Here is an 18,220-nt window from a genome sequence, read left to right as displayed (position 1 = left end):
TGTGAGCTTGTAGATCTGCTATTTTCAAAATCAGGCTTCACACAAATGTGAGGCAGTCATGTGAAAGCAGTTGCACCATTGATTGATTTTTCATTGTTCCCTTGTTTCAAAGACCAGATTGAGGGGACAAGGAGAGCACGTTACACCATTTTCATGTTAAGGACAGTAAATCTATATTGTGGCAATGATTGTTTGATGCCGACAACTCATGTATTCCACAGAATACAGTTGAATCTCTCCTAATGTGAATCGTAATGTGATTATTATATATTTTTTTACATCCATATCACCAGTAATAATTTAACTCAGTTCGTAGCAGTAGTTTTCAGTATATATTCAATATTCTGTTTATGTGTATTTTTCGCCCCATCTCCTGCCCAATACCTACATTTCTCTCTCGCTCCGCAATGCAATGTGCATCTTCCTCTTATTGCTTCTCTCTCTCTCTCTCTCTCTCTCTCTCTCTCTCTCTCTCTCTCTCTCTCTCTCTCTCTCTCTCTCTCTCTCTCTCTGTCTCTCTGTGTCTCTCTCTCTCTCTCTCTCTCTCTCTCTCTCTCTCTCTCTCTCTCTCTCTCTCTCTCTCTCTCTCTCTGTCTCTGTCTCTGTCTGAGACACTAATTATTGTTTGTTTTCTTTTTCTTAGCCTATTGTGGTTCTTGTCATGCAGTGGTGGTACAGGGGGAGGCTTCTGTGTGTGTGTGTGTGTGTGTGTGTGTGTGTGTGTGTGTGTGTGTGTGTGTGTGTGTGTGTGTGTGTGTGTGTGTGTGTGTGTGTGTGTGTGTGTGTGTGTGTGTGTGTGTGTGTGTGTGTGTGTGTGTGTGTGTGTGTGTGTGTGTGTGTGTGTACAGGGAACTAGCTGGAGTTTGTCACTCAACTGGGTTGGAGTGGCAGCCTTGGCGGGCCATGCATGGCTGTCCCAATCAGCCAGCCTGGGAGAGCAGTTAATTGCTTTGGAGGAGCGGCACCATAGCCCACTGTCAATTAGTCTGTATACCTGCCTTCCACACTACACACACATCACACAGCACTGCCCTGTAGAGGCTGGGGAGGCAAGGGAGGAAAAGGTGTCTCTGGTTCTATGCAGAATGGTATAAGCCCAACCGATGATGTACAAGAGAGAGAGAGAGAGAGAGAGAGAGAGAGATTTCATCAGAGTTTAAGAGATCACTGACAGAGAAGGATGAGGTGGAAAGAGGGAGAAGGGAAGACATTTGCCAAGTGAGGGATGGAGCTCTGGGAGATGGTCCATCTCAGGAGCCAGCGTACTCCCCCTACCCACAACTATTCTAGCCACATGCCTAATAACTTGCACAGGCCTCCGCCTATACCATCTAATCTGTGTCAACCTGACAGTTGACAGACTGTGTGTGTGTGTGTGTGTGTGTGTGTGTGTGTGTGTGTGTGTGTGTGTGTGTGTGTGTGTGTGTGTGTGTGTGTGTGTGTGTGTGTGTGTGTGTGTGTGTGTGTGTGTGTGTGTGTGTGTGTGTGCATGAGAACGCACGCACACATGCAGCTCACAATGGTGCTTCCCTGCAAGTCCCCAAGTGTCCCTGGCTGCCGGCTGAAGCATTGTCTCTGGGCAGTCCCAGTGCACGATGAGCCCCAGTAATGCATTCACATAAATATTGCATCCCCCTTAAAGGAGCAACTTGCCCTCGGATACTGCAATGCACCAGTGATGGAAAACGGCACAGCTCCCCAAAAGCCCATTAGAGAGCACCTCCTCAGGGCATACTTACTACTTGTGTGTGTGTGTGTGTGTGTGTGTGTGTGTGTGTGTGTGTGTGTGTGTGTGTGTGTGTGTGTGTGTGTGTGTGTGTGTGTGTGTGTGTGTGTGTGTGTGTGTGTGTGTGTGTGTGTGTGTGTGTGTGTGTGTGTGAATGCCTTCAGACAGTAAACATGAGCTTGTATGTGCATATGAGACATGGGAGAATAATGTATGGGAGAAGATAGTCTCAGAGAGGGAACAGATTGAACACCCAGCAGAGTTCTAGCATCGAACACAAAGACATTCCCATCATTAACATTGAGTGTAGCAGCAAAGTGTTGCACACTCTGCCCCCTTATACTCAGCTCTGACAGTAAGGCACTGCACTTACTTAACCCATTCAGTACGGGAACCCATCTATCTCTGTCATTTTAGATTTCTTTGACTATTAAAAAATAGCAGATATACAAGCTCATAGCACGGCACTATATATATATATTTTCTAGGCGAACATTTGTCTAATATTTTGTTCCAGGGACCTTCAGAAGCAAAGATTTGAGTTACAAATGTTCTCTTTAAAAATATACATTCGAAAGATTTGCACAAAATGTTCAAGATTTTTCAAAAATAGCAGATCTACAAGCTCATAGCGCAGCACTCTGTGCCGCACTATGAGCTTGTATATCTGCAATTTTTTTAATAGCCAAAGTATAAAATAATGGCTATAGCTCAAATCTAAAATGACACGGATGCGTTCCCGGATTGAAGGGGTTAAGAGCTGGCAAATGACGCATGTATCACGTTTGACCACTTCTGCAGCACATCAAGAAAACAGACTCTGTGGAGACGTGTGCGTATACAGTGACTGTGTTTATTACGCACAGACACTGAAACTGAATAATTTGCAGATATATTATATAACAGCACGTCTCTCTCTCTTTCTATGGCTCTCCCTTGCAAGGACACTTGCAATGGGAAATCTCAATATGCCCATATATGGGCATGTGTGGAGATTAAATTGGTATAAAAAGGGACACAACAGAGATCTCCATATGGGCATAAAATAGTCACAGACAGACAAACGGGGTAAAAGGGGTACTTGGATTCGAGTATAACACAGGCTTTAGTGGTACTGTATAGGGCATTGGTTCTCAAAGTGGGGTCCGGGGGCCCACAGGAGTCCTTGGGGGGGTACCAGGGGGTCCACAGCTAAATTAGTTAATATAGCGTCACAATCATTTTTTTACCACTTTAACCATATTTTACACTTTGGCTATTCAAAAATAGCAGATCTACAAGCTCACGGCGCATGGGCATGTAGATCGGCTATTTTTGAAAAATCCCTGGCACAATTTCTTTTCGAGATGGGGGGGGGGGTTCGCAGCCAAATACATATCATTTTGGGGGTCCTTGATACGAAAAGATATGTACATAATACTATGTTAGTTCCATTGATCTGAGCCGGAACCCGATCTTATAATGCATACGGCCCACCGACCTGACCATGGCAGCCACTCAAAGCCGTCAGATGGGTGGGCCCTGCTCCAGAAACGCTTGAGAATCACTGCCTTTTTACAGCCATTTGGTGTCTTTTGTACACTATCATATTAACCCATTAAGACCGGGAAAAGCCTCTGTCATTTTAGATTTTAACCACTTGAACCATTATTTCATACTTTGGCTATTAAAAAATTGCGGATATACAAGCTCATAGCACGGCACCGAGTGCCGTGCTATGAGCTTGTACATCTGCTATTTTTGAAAAATCATGAAAATTCGTGCAAATCTTTGAAAATATATATTTTTAAGTGAACATTTGTAACTCAAATCTTTGCTTCTGGTGGTCCCTGGAACTTGAGATGGGAGACCACGGCCAAATACAGTGTGTGTGTGTGTGTGTGTGTGTGTGTGTGTGTGTGTGTGTGTGTGTGTGTGTGTGTGTGTGTGTGTGTGTGTGTGTGTGTGTGTGTGTGTGTGCGCGTGCGCGTGCACATGCATGCATGTATCCTCACCTCCACAGATCTCCCCGTTGATATCCTCACACTGGCGGTCGTCACACTCACAGTTCTTCCCGTGGACACGGCTGTCCCCTGGGGGGTGGCAGGTACACTGCCCGCACTGGCACTGCCCTGCACACAGAGAAGTGCTGTATGTTCATATCTGACCAGTTACGTGCACACACACACACACACACACACACACACACACACACACACACACACACACACACACACACACACACACACACACACACACACACACACACACACACACACGCACACGCACACACAGCTCAAGATGTTCCTCTCTAACTTCAATCACCCAGTCTCTAGTGAGTGTGGCCACAGGGGAGCATATTGAGTGAGCATGCAGGCTTATGGTGAAGCTCATTAGAGAGACATCATCTATTTCAGTGTGTCTGACCTATCAGCAGAGGTGTGCAGCGTGCCTACTTATTCCACATTTGTTATAAATATTCTACTTATTCCACATTTTGTTATACATATTCTCTCAAAGAGTTGCATTCGATCGTGACCCTCAAATGCAGATTTCTCGAGGGAAAAGGCTGTGCAAATTAAACCTTCACATCGAGCCATTACTCAAGTTTAAATTGTTGGTTTTGGAAAAATAAATTGGCTTTGTGTTCATCCATTAATTGTATCAATTCAATTCAATCTTTATTTCAGACCCAAGGGAGATCCATATCACAATAATCCCTGCTTGTGCAGCATGTTGTGCTCTCTGTAGCCTAGCATAACATTATTATAAAAGTAACAGAGCAATACTTGCTGCCACCACAAAAGTGTACACATCTTATCGACGGCGGGGAAAGGACTACAATAAAATACTCTTTAATGTGGTTCTCGAGTGTGTCATCATCTTAAGTGCAGCACTGGTCCAGTTGCAGGTTTATGATGAGAACACCCAAAGTTGGTTGGGGGTCCCGTTAGAGGACCCACATTCGAACCAAGGTGGTTACATTGAGGGCTGGATTTGGGTGGGTGGTTATAGCAGAGTAGCTCTGCTAGAATCCCAAAACCATATCTCCCTTGGCCATGGGAGGATTCCACTCTGGATGAGCGGTAAATGATTGGATTCCCATGTGGGAGACAGGGGTTTGAATCAAGGTGTTTACACCTTTAAGGTGCATTCACACCAGGCATGACACAAGTTTTTTGAGAAGCGCAGCGCGATTCAATACTAAGTCAGAGTAAAGAAGCAACACGAATTGCTCAAGAAAAAAAAATTTATTTATTTTTTGCTTAAGAACGGAACGACATGTGGTGCAGGATCAGTAGTTAACTGTGTGTGGATTTCCTGAGCTACAGTACATGATACAACACTTGTAAATGGTTAGGGTTAGGGTTATCATTCCGGTAAGCAGTAAGCACACATTGTGCTCACTTGTTTTACCATGCTGATGCTGCTGATGTCAGTTGAAGTGAGAGACATGCCTCGCCTCCTGTGATTCAAGCGACGTGAACATTATTGTGTTAATCCTCATTCTTTTTTGCCATGTGATTGTATCTACAGTATGTACAGTAACAGGCACCAAAATGTGATCCATGATACTGAAGAGACAAAGCATCCAGAAGCGCTCCAAACGCGAACTTCTCAGTGTGGGGAAAAATAATCGCAAAAGGCGAATTATCCAGCTGGATGAAAACAGATGGTTTAAACACTTCAGCCCTTTTTCCTCCTCGTTTTATTGAGCGGATTATTTCCTTTTTGGTGCAATCATCCTTCTTCACGGTGCTTTTCCTGCTCCTGCAGACTCCTGCTGGGCTTTTGTCAGTTCTGGCAAATAACTTAAGAACATCCGAAACGTGTCTATAACAAGCGGGCCTCTCTCCCGCGCGTGTGTGTGTGTGTGTGTGTGTGTGTGTGTGTGTGTGTGTGTGTGTGTGTGTGTGTGTGTGTGTGCGTGTGCGTGTGCGCGCCTCCACTTCTATTGGTGGACTAGCTGTGCTGAGATAGGAAAGCCAAGGCCAGCACATGAAATACAAATAGTGTGTAATGTCAACTTGCAAGACGGCCACACAACATCAGCTCATGGCAGAATTATCACTTCACCAGTGTAGTGAAACCTTTTATTGCACTCAGTGTTGTGCAAATCTCCACCAGGAGGCACGCCCTCATCGTTCTGTGTGGTGTGGCGTGATGAATTGTTTTAGGTTTGTGTGCGTGTAAAGTGACAGCGGATGGAGGGAAGCTCTATGATGAAGGATGGTGATTGATGATTCCCTGTTTGTGTCAATTATGTTTGTACAGGGGTGGACTGGGAACACAAATCAACCCCGGAAGGTAAATGACAGCAGCCCCCATTGTCCAAACTGACATAAAAATTATAAAGTAATTAGATCATGCAGCCAAAGCACGTCAACCAGTTTATCAGTCAGTCTATGAAAGTAATATAGACTAAAGGGACACGCATGATTGCACCAGTCCTCTATGTGTATTTTCCACTCCTACAGTTGTAGTGTTCTCATGCAGTGTAGGGAACTGTCACTAAACACCAAGGTAAACCGCAGCCAATGAAGACAGAGTCGGAGTAAGCTTTGATCATTTACTGTCACACTTCCTCAATGACATGACGGTGAAAACTGCAAAATAATAAACAATACAAACATTCAGTGTCTGTGTACTTAATTGACAGTACTGCAAACTACAATCAGAGCAAAAAGAAATCAGGTGAGTAGCTAATCACATAACAATCACAAGGCACACTTCAAGCAATTAGGTAGATGACAGACACCTGTGCACAAGGCTACTACTATACTCTGCAGGCAGCAGAAAACATGGTTAAATAATTAACTTTTCCCAAGTTCCAAATAAACATTCACAAAACATCACAAGGCATTATAATAACTGAAATCAACAACACAACTCACGACATTGCGTCTCAAAGGCTTCCAAGTGGGTTAGATGGCTGTTTTAGGGCTCACAGCTCTGACATGCTGTTCTCTGTGTGTTCTCTGTGCACTGCTGCATCAAAATGGTGCTGACAGGAAGTGACTGTAGTATATACAAAGTTCACTTCAAAATAAATGCATGGCTACACGTCTTCACAATAAAGTACTCACAAGCCTTTCTAATGTGAATAGAAATATAAACATGTTGCATAGAATTAAACAGAAACATTTTTCATTTGCCTTAAGGCAACACACCATCTGACCTGTGTGAGGTCACTATTAACTTGTGGGAGTCCAAGACAGTCTCTAGATCAGCCGTTGGGTAGAAGCAGAACGATTTCTGTGAGAGAGGTCTTTACATTGCCTCGATCAGTTGGCACATGTCTGTCCTTTCCGAGGAACATGGCAAGGATCTTGCCCATGGGACAACTGTTGCGGGTGGTCTGCTTGTCGCTGAGCAAAACTAGGTCTCCTACTTGTAGATTTCTGCGTGCCACTGTCCACTTTTGTCGGTGTGGCAAGGAGGGTAAGTATGTATCGCTCCAGGGGGTCCAGAACTGGTTCACCAGAGCTAGGGGCATAGACGGTGAGACATTGCCATTTTGCGGATCTGTAGGAACAGGTAGAAGTGGTTTTGCATTCATGATAGTGGTGACCTCTGCCATCAGTGTGCAAAGTACCGTTAAGCGAAAGCTCTGCTGGAGAATCAAGGAGTCGATGAAGGTGGAGAAGCGTTGGATGCAGTTGGAGGTAAGTATTGGTTCTTCAAGGTAAGTAGCACAGGTTTGTACTTGTGGTTGGATTTCTAAATCCTTTACAGGTTCGATTAGGTTGAATGTCTCATTTGTTTCCGCTTTCTCTGCAGGTGGATTAGGTAGGAGGGAGGGTCTGGTGAACCAGGAAGACTGCACCAGGCGGGATGCAGGTAAGGATCTTGCAGGTAAGTCCTGACTCATACATTGAACAAGATCGTGGACGTACACTTGCTCTGTCTCTTTGACATAGCTCGTGCAGGGTTGTGGAGTTGAATGGCAACCATTTTCAAACACATTGGTCTTGAACGTGTTGACCGTCGGCTTGTGTGCATTGCCCGAGCACACCTCCCCTATTACCACCCAGCCCAGGTCCAGACGTTGGGCGAAGGGAGCATGGTGTGGTCCGTTGACCTGTTGTCTGACCTTGTGTGCCCTAAGGACGTCTCTTCCAAGTAACATAAGTATTTCTGCTTCTGGGTCCAATTCAGGGATGTGCTTGGCAATGTGCTGAAGATGAGGCTGGTGCAGCACTGCGCTTGGCGTCGGAATCTCTGAACGATTGTTCAAGAGCTCATAACATTCTAGGAGTGGTGGGAGAGAGATGACAGTTTCACCATCCAGAGACTCGATCTGGAAGCCTTCTCCCAATCTGCCGGATGTTTCGGTGACGCCGGAACAAGTTCTGAGGTCGTACGAGAATGGTTTGCTCTTGACACTGAACAGCTGGAAGAACTCTGGTCTGGCTAATGAGCGATTGCTCTGTTCGTCCAGAATTACATAGGCTTTGATGGCCTTGTCCTTTGCACCCTTGGGGTACACCTTTGTGAGGCAGATCTTTGAGCATGAGCGACTCCACTCCCCTGGACCGCAAACTTCTGTGCAGCTTGTTTCAACCACAGCCGTGTCAGGCTGCTCTTCTCCCTCCCCGCCGTTCACTTGTGACGGTGAAGGAGCCATGTTGGTTTCAGGTGATGGGCCAGGATGCATGGCCGCGTCGTGATGGGTGCTGTCACATTCTAAGCACTTCACAACCGAATTGCAGTCCTTGGCTATGTGGGATGTTGATGAACAGCATTTAAAACATATGCCTCTCTCCTTCAGGAAGGCCTTTCTGTCGTCAAGGGATTTGTGTCTAAATGTTCTGCATCTTTTCAGAGGGTGTATTAAGTTGTGTATTGGGCAGTTTTTGTTAGGGTCGTTGTTGGTTGTAGAAACATCGGTTTGGTGAACTGAGATGGGTTTGTTGGTGTTGAAGTTCCTCACTATGGAGTTTTCTGGTTTTGTGTGTGACGTGGTGCTGTCTTGATACATGAAGCTAGGGTCGTTTCGCTTCTTTGCCTCATAGCATACAAAGTTACAAAAATAATCAAATGGAGGGAAGCGACCATGGTGGTCTTCTTTGTAGCATGACCCTGAAGACAGCCACTTTTCCTGAAGTCCAAATGGAAGCTTCTGCACAATTGGTCCAATTCCACGTGGGGTGTCGAGGTACGACAGACCGGAGAGATAGCCGTCCTCCTTGGCTCCTTGGATCTCCATAAGCAGATCCCCTAGTTCACGTAAAATGACGTGGTCTTTGGCTGAAATCTTAGGGAAACTGTCCAGCCGCTGAAACAGTGACCTTTCAATTATTTCGGGGGCAGCATAGCAGTCCCGCAGTCTCTCCCATGCTTTCTGTAATGCTCGGTTGGGGTTGCCAACATGTACTGAGCGTATGCGTCTCACCTGTTCTCCAGATTCCTTTCCCAGCCATTTAGTCATGAGATCTAATTCTTGGATGGGTGTGAGGTTAACTTCACCAGCTGCACTGGTGAATGAGGAGAACCACGCAAGGTAATTCTCTGGCTTATCGTCGAACTGGTACAGTCCTGCATTGACAAGGTCTCGTCGTGCCAAATACTGTGCCAATGGCTCTGCTGGAGGTGGCGTGCTAGCTGGGTGATTATGTTGGGGAACATAGGACGAAGCATGAACATTCATGGAGGGGTTAGCTTTTTTAACTCCAGGCGCCATCCTAGCTCTTGACGGGTCAGAAGAGTGTGGTGCAGGTACGTGTGAATCTTCAACTTTCACAGACTTTGGTAAGTACGTGTTGTCGACTTTTACAGACTTTAGCTTGCTGCTGATGGGTTGTGGTTGTGGAACTTCGTTTACAGATACAAAGGAGTCGTGTGATTGTGCGTGAGATGGTTGGAGAGGACGAAGTTTCAAGTCAATTTGAGATCTGACGTATTCACTGGTGCGTTCCATTTTCGCCTTTTCTGATTCAGATATCTCTATTTCGTCTACAACATACATTGCTTCAGCGCGTTCCAACACTTGCGCCTCCACTATGGCTGCATCAGCATCTCGCTGTGATGTTAGCACTTCCAACTCTGTGTCTATTCTTAATGTTTCCAACTGACTTTGTGCATCTCTTGTTATTGTTTCTGCCTCTCTGGCAGCTTTTTCCGCTATCCTTTCCGCCTCTCTGGCAGCTTTTTCCATTTTTAATTTAGCCTCTTGAGTAGCATATTGTGCTCTCACCTTGGCCGCTTCAGCTTTGGCTCGGGCACAGGCCGCATTTCCTGATGAGGACGATGTCCTGCTGCTCCCAGCACTGGGCGCCTTGCTGCTTGCTTTAGAGGCCATCTTGTCACTTCACTTGAAAACTTCAAATGCTGTCTTTTCACTGTAGTGTTCTCATGCAGTGTAGGGAACTGTCACTAAACACCAAGGTAAACCGCAGCCAATGAAGACAGAGTCGGAGTAAGCTTTGATCATTTACTGTCACACTTCCTCAATGACATGACGGTGAAAACTGCAAAATAATAAACAATACAAACATTCAGTGTCTGTGTACTTAATTGACAGTACTGCAAACTACAATCAGAGCAAAAAGAAATCAGGTGAGTAGCTAATCACATAACAATCACAAGGCACACTTCAAGCAATTAGGTAGATGACAGACACCTGTGCACAAGGCTACTACTATACTCTGCAGGCAGCAGAAAACATGGTTAAATAATTAATCCCAAGTTCCAAATAAACATTCACAAAACATCACAAGGCATTATAATAACTGAAATCAACAACACAACTCACGACATTGCGTCTCAAAGGCTTCCAAGTGGGTTAGATGGCTGTTTTAGGGCTCACAGCTCTGACATGCTGTTCTCTGTGTGTTCTCTGTGCACTGCTGCATCAAAATGGTGCTGACAGGAAGTGACTGTAGTATATACAAAGTTCACTTCAAAATAAATGCATGGCTACACGTCTTCACAATAAAGTACTCACAAGCCTTTCTAATGTGAATAGAAATATAAACATGTTGCATAGAATTAAACAGAAACATTTTTCATTTGCCTTAAGGCAACACAACAGTAATGTCCTGCACAGTTTTGACATCCATGGCAAGCAGGAAACTGAGGACAAAAACATCAGTTGCCACACGCTGACAATATAACAGGACAGTATTGCAGGAGACAAAAAAACAAGGACTGTGTGACTTGACACATGAGAGGATGTTAAATACTGTAGGTGGAGCACTTCCTGACCATTTCTATGCCCCTTCCCATTTTTGTCACAATACCATCGATGTGATCAGACCATGACAATTGACTGTCAATAAAACACCTGATCGGCCTAGTAGTTTGCTAGATTAGCTGCAGTCAGTCACAAGCACGCACGCACGCACGCACGCACGCACGCACGCACGCACGCACGCACACACACACACACACACACACACACACACACACACACACACACACACACACACACACACACACACACACACACACACACACACACACACACACACACACACACACACACACACAGTTACGTTCCACTTCGTTTTGTTGTTGTGTCTGGGATTTCCATCGTTCTCTGCAGTCACCTCCAGTCACCAATCACCTCATCTGCTGTCCACCTCCATCCACTCATAACCATCTGCTGTCTATAAAAGGCTCGGTCCCACCACAGCTCAGTCTCTTTACTGCATATGACCTGTCTGTTGTGGCCTTGTGCTTTTGTTTGAATCCCAGAGCAAACTTTCTAACATTAGTATCTAATTCACCTACTTTGTTAATGTGTGTATGCCCTACTTTGGGACAGGTAAGACATGGGCATCTAATCATCACGTAGGTTGGATTCTTGTTAGACACACTAGGTAAGGGGTGGTTGCCACTTATGTATTTATGATTTGGTTAGGTTTTAGTAGTTAGGTACTGACTGCTTGCTTAGTCTTTGTTTGCCCTATCTGCATAGTTTATTTTGGCAACATCTGCATCCCCTGGTTGTGGTTTTTTGTTTTGTTTTATGTCCTGTGCATTTTGTCTATGCCCTGTGCATATTGTACATAATGTAAATAAGAATATCACTAAACGGCACTTTTTTGCACCTTCAACATTGCGTGGCCTGGTCTCCCTTATTTGTACCTCCTAGGCTCAGACACACACACACACACACGCACGCACGCACGCACGCACGCACGCGCGTGCGCGTGCGCGTGCGCGTGCGCGTGCGTGTGCGTGCGCGTGCGCGTGCGTGTGCGTGTGCGTGCGCGTGCGTAGTGTCACAGTGGCCTCTGTCTAGCAAGCAACCTCTCCATGCTGCCTCAGTGATAACACACCAACCACCATCTGCTCTAGGGGCTCAGTTACCCTAGCAACCGGTGATGTCATAACACCCCTGCCTTATCGATTATCTCTGTGGTCGTCACAGCTGCCTGCTCCAGTGTGTGTGTATGCGTACGTATTTGCGTACGTATTTGTCTCTAAGAAGTAAACGACATCACAGTAATAACATGGTCACATCAGTGATCACCAGTCTTGACACATTTTGATACCGTTTGTCCCGAACGGGATGGAAATGAAACACTGAGGTATGCCACAAATAGTCACAATGATGCATACAACCAACAGCAGGTCTGTTCAAACCTTGTCTATGTGAGTGACATGGGATAAAAGTCCCAATCCCTATAGACTTGTCATTGAACAACACAGGATCTGTAACTTCAAGGCCAGTTTGGCATGCAGCCTTGTTTATCTCCAAAGCTTGTCTTCTTTCTTTTTGGCCTTCAATGCCACTTTCCCTGTTGTGAGTGTTGTGACAGCTAGCGAAGGGGTCCAGCGTCCCAACCCAACATGACAAATCCCAGCGACAGACAATCCAACCCCCCCCTCCCCAAGCTGTGCTGTGTCACATCCTGTGGTGTGAATGAAAAGCCATTCCATTAGCACCCAAAGCCCAGCATCTACAGTGGGATACAGAACAAACATTCTCAGATTTCTCACCAACCGTCGCTCTCCATACAACATCTCACCCTGCTGGGACAGTGTGACACATCTTCGTTATTAGACTGTCTAAACAACTGCGGGAAATACTTTGGATATAAAAAATAATAATATATATATATATGTATGTGCAGAGCACTTCCAAAGAGCGCAGATCTTTGGCATAGAGGGGAGGGATGGAGTGTTGGATGGCTGTTTACTAGTCTCGTCTCTTCCTCAATTTTGATTGATCAATCAAAAAAAATGACATTGAAGAACGGCTCCTCTCTACTTGAGGCGCTCAGGGTGCTCTGCCAAAAGACACTGAAACACGCTGAAAAACACTGGGAAGTGGAGCATCTTTACCAATGCAGAGCATCAAAAAATGCTTTCTGTGGACACAGGCATTACTTTGAGGCATTACTAAATGGTATACATCTCTCATCTCTTTCATTCAATCCCTGCTTAATATAATCTTAAGAGGAGACAGGGTCTTGTTGGTTCATGGGAAACATATTTCAAGTTTTACTTGTGTGTCTATAGACCAACTCACAACAGTCTCTAAACACTTCACTCAACTAGAGTCTGAGAACAATCTCATAGCTTACGTAGCTAAAACTGGGTGGGAAATATTTTGTTGTAAGTACATACATGAAAGTAAGAAGGTAGGTAACCTCGCGTCACCAGTGTTTCCACCTCGGAAGAAAGCCTGGTATTCGTTATTAATGGCCTGTGTGATCCGGTCTCGGCCAAGCCTACTGAAAAAAAAATATATATAAGCAATTCCTCTTTCCGGAATATGCCGTTCCGGTTTGGCGGAGCCGCTTTGTTTTGGTTCCCCCTGTTTGTTTCCACAATCCCTATTTAAATGGAATAGAATTTCCCTGTGGGAATCCTGGTCACTATACCGCCTCCCCCATGACAGCCGGGGCGCCTGATGGAGGGGAAGGGAACTGGTTGGAATAACGTGTTCCTTCCACGCGCTACGTCCAACCAGGGAAACTCCCCCCTGTCAGGTGACAAGAAGGTCAGTTGGCTCTCATGCCTGAAGGAAGCATGAGCTCGGCCCTGGCCTCCCTACTGTGGGGTGACAGGTGTAATACTGGTGTAGGGCTGGTGTAGCGCCCAGGATCACTTAGGAAATTGGCACCGGGTGAAAAAAAATGGGTTACAAAAATCGCGGGATAAAAATTTTAAAAAAAAGAATTTCCCTGTGGGATAACAAAGGTAGACAGACGCTAAATAGTCTCCGGAAAGTACACTCACATTTATATTTAGAAAATAAGCTAAACTACGCCGCATCAAGGATTTTATTAGATAGGCCTGCGGACGGACCTATTTTGGGGTGAAGTCTTTCCGGATTTGCTGTTCCGGCCACCTGATGACGCGGATGACGCGCCTGGTGACGTAGGGTTACTTCCGCTCCCGACCGGATCATAGACCCGAAAAGGTATGCTTCCCAGGCTAGTAGGTAGGAGTGGCTTATTGCCAGTATCGGCCAAGAACGAGAGTGTCTATCCCCTTTTTTATGTGCGAGACCCCTGGGAGATAGATTGCTGAGGTGGAGCGCAACACCTAAAATCAGCTCCCAGTACTTACCGCACAACTACCGTGCTACTCATACACTGAGTTAGCGGTGCCCAGGATTAAACCCAGAACCTCGTGGTCCAAAGATGAGTACTATATACCTATTTACCCGTACATAAAGAGAGCACCGTCTGAACGATTGACTTTATACCACTTTCAAGCTGCCGTCCTAATTTTGGCCATGTCGTCATTATACAGTATGTCATAAAGTTTATAAATGTTTAAACTATATATTATATAAAAAATATGAATCAGGCTTAAGTGGTGAACCCTCATTTATACTTTGTCAGACGACCGAAAATGGTATAACTAATACATTAGCCTCAAGAGTTATTATTCAAAAGACAGTTACAACCCCGACACGGTGCAACTGAACTGACATTCCCTAAAATAACACCTGAGAAAGGCTATTAAATGGTGTAAGTTGAGCCAATCCCCTCGCGTCCTCCTTCCCTTCTGGTAGCTGTGATTAATCAGGACATATATTCAGCACATGGCATGGAGGGCACTTTTGGGCTCCGTGTACCAGTGGGCTAATGAATCCATATGGATGCATAGGCAATCATTACTGCCAGTGAGAGTAGTAATGAGAGTATGCTCCATTTCCAGGGTTCATTAGCACCTACTATAACGTACTACCTTGCTGATAAGGCCAAAAGTTACAACACCAAACCTATATATACCACTATATCTCTGCAGGCTGCACTTTACACCGGTAATATTCCCATAATATCTACTGTATATTTTCTATAAGTGTAAAGTCATGGCAGCATCCTAAAGTACGTACGTCAAACGTACTGTAAGTAGAGTAGCACAAACTATTAACACACACATGTGTACAGTTAGTGATAATCGTGTGGAGGGGAAGCCCAGACTTTTGCAGAGAATGGAATCCCAGCAATCAGCAGAAATATGATAAAAGCAGGTGTTTCCGTGAGGAAATACCGCCGAAGGAAAAATGTGCGATCGACGAGCGCCTGACTTTGTGCTCTCTGGAAGAAAAAGGCTCTGAAGCTGCTGTTTTGAATTTCAAGGCGTTGCTGCTCAAGCTGTGCCAGCCGCACTCATCCATGCCTTGATGGTTTTTCCTCTTCTGTCACCTTTGCTTTCTCTCTCTCTCTCTCTCTCTCTCTCTCTCTCTCTCTCTCTCTCTCTCTCTCTCTCTCTCTCTCTCTCTCTCTCTCTCTCTCTCTCTCTCTCTACTCTCCCACCCTGCTTCCTGTCTCTTGCAGATCTCTTCTCTCCTCTCTTACCCTTCTTTCCCCTCCTTTTCTCCGCCTCTGTGAGTTTCATAATCATTTAGTTTTGAACCATGACACTCTGCTTCCAAACACTAAGCCAAGAGAGAATCCTCATGGGGAAAAAGTTAATAAACTTAGTAGAAAGATACATGCAATTCACACGCACACGCAAAAGCTGATATGCACCCACATAACACACACACATTTAATATTGCTCCCACTCTCCCGCTGTCACTTTCTCATTTCCTCTCTCATACACACACACACACACACACACACACACACACACACACACACACACACACACACACACACACACACACACACACACACACACACACACACACACACACACACACAAAGACATTAAGAATGGTGTGTTTTTTCTATATGCACATAATAGATTAACAGCCTGGGTACAGCAGCCAATGAGAGTGTAAAAAGAGATTAGCAGGGAGAATCCATGACATATCGACGCTGCCTTCAAAATCATATGACCTCAATTTACTGGCTGGGTATACATTCTCTGGTGTGTGTGTGTGTGTGTGTGTGTGTGTGTGTGTGTGTGTGTGTGTGTGTGTGTGTGTGTGTGTGTGTGTGTGTGTGTGTGTGTGTGTGTGTGTGTGTGTGTGTGTGTGTGTGTGTGTGTGTGTGTGTGTGTGTGTGTGTGTGTGTGTGTGCGTGTGTGCGCGTGAGGTGTCATAATGTCCTCAGTTCAATATAATGCATCGGAACACTTTTGTTTAAAATTCACTGTGGTGGTGCCAGCTGTAGGAATATGCAAAGTAAACTGTCGGTCTTCAGCTACAACGCTGTTTGTCAATTAATCGAGTGGGTGGCCTGAAAAAACAAAACCACATGCTAAAGGGACAGAGTTCATGGAGCCCATTAATTGTTCTTTTGCGCAGGGCAATTTAAAGTGCCATTTTGTAGCAGCAATAGGAGATAATTTAAAGGTACTGCTGGAGGAATTAAAGCTAATTAACTCTCCTAGCACAACTTAATCTTTACTGTTTCATTACGTTGTGTGTGTGTGTGTGTGTGTGTGTGGGGGGGGGGGGGCATACTGTCTGCCCACTGTGGGCTTTTTCATATGGAATTGGTTTTAAGGATACACAAAGTAGTAACTACCAGGGAACAGTCACAACATGTGATAAATAAATATTGTAGTTGCAGGGCACCAACCTAGTTTTGAATTTGGGTATAGCAAACAGTCCAGACTGAAACTTGACAGATGTGGGAGCTTCCATTAGCAAATCCCTGTCACTCTTCCACAGTTAAAGGTAGGGTAAGTGATATTTTTTGGTTAAAACAAAAAGTATTTTGTTAAAAGGTTAAAATACTATATTCTGATAGTAATCATTGCTATAGAGTGTTTTTTCAGTAACAGATGTCTCCCTGTCTCTCCAGCTCTTTAATAAACAGAAAATACATTTTTCGGTAGGTGTCAAAATCTCAGCCAATCAGGAGAAAGTACCAATTTTTAAGCTTAATTTGTATAGTGTTCCAGTTCCAATTTTGTCTGCTCATTTCTTAGTGTCATCACTTCCAATTTCACTTGTTTAATCTGTATCCTGATTGAGTTCTCTGTCCTGGTTGGATAAAATTGGAAATGAAACTGAAACTGAAACGAAAATGCATTTTCTGTTTAATAAAGAGGTGGAGAGACAAGGAGACTCCTTTTACTGAACAAACACTCTATAGCAATGAGTACTATCAGAATATAGAGCTATTTAACACTTATTTTAACCAAAGCAAATCACTTACCCTACCTTTAACTTGGCCCGTGGTGATGCCGACAATGTTGTTTTCTCCATGGTAACAGTCCCATGACTGCTTGCCAGCCCAGGCCTGCTTCAGGTGTCTGGATTAGACCAGCCTCATTCCCATAGGCCTGACTGAGGGATACCAGTGGCCGGTTTTGGGTGATTTATGTCTAGGCGTGAGCTGGTGTCGCACACTGGAACTAGACGATCTACAAGCTCACAACGGGTCGCAGCGTGACACGTTATGAGCTTGTAGATCTGCTATTTCCCGTGCGAAACATGGCACAGAACTAAGTATAAATCAGGCATTACTATGCCACGCGACATCGTGTGCATACTGTACACTGTCATTTGGGTTATGCATGAGTGGCCGAGCTGAGAAATCCCCGCTCAGATAGGACAGAAAATCAATGGCTTACATTAACCCATAGTGAATCTAGGGGAGCCCAGAGACCAGGTGGGCGATGCCCTTCCTAATGGAGCCCACCACATTATTGGCAAATGCTCAAGACATTTAACAGTCAAATTCAATAAGGACACGTCAAGCTTAATTAGTGTGAGGCCAGTAGAATACAGCACACTTTTGTGTAACTTTACCAGCATTGGCACGTCGCTTTACCCTGAACTATATGGGAACAACACCAGGGCTTCCCCAGAGATCTATAATAATGTTAAAGCCAAGTAGCCAACAGAGAATGGAGAGAAGACCTGGAGAGAATGGACTGTATACTGAATGGATTTTTTGGCTCCTGCATCAGTGTAAATTATGAATACGGCAGATTATTTATCATGCTCCAAGGAGAGCATCTTTGAAAGTACTGGTGGATTTACATTATTAACAAATTGCCATACATATACGTTGGAACAATGCCATTCAAAATGTATTATTCAAACTGTTTTTATTAGCATTTTCAACGCATACATCTTAAATGCACGGAACTTCTGTGCGAACGTACATTTGTATGTATGTACGTACGTCTGTAATCAACATA

The 18,220-nt window shown here is 44.8% G+C and overlaps 1 protein-coding gene across 1 annotated transcript in view; it reads right to left on the bottom strand.

Annotated features, from left to right (window-relative positions):
* The window catches only part of itgbl1 (integrin, beta-like 1), a 52,744-nt gene that overhangs the window by 10,457 nt on the left and 24,067 nt on the right, over window positions 1-18,220 (bottom strand). The window contains exon 8 of the mRNA XM_080412653.1: window positions 3,721-3,837. Coding sequence (XP_080268779.1) covers window positions 3,721-3,837 — 117 coding nt within the window. The remainder of the gene's footprint in view (window positions 1-3,720; window positions 3,838-18,220) is intronic.

This window comes from Gymnoscopelus braueri (genome assembly GCF_963280865.1).
Source record: "Gymnoscopelus braueri genome assembly, chromosome: 18".
Classification (NCBI taxonomy): Eukaryota; Metazoa; Chordata; class Actinopteri; order Myctophiformes; family Myctophidae; genus Gymnoscopelus; species Gymnoscopelus braueri.
This window is presented reverse-complemented; position numbering and strand designations above follow the sequence as displayed.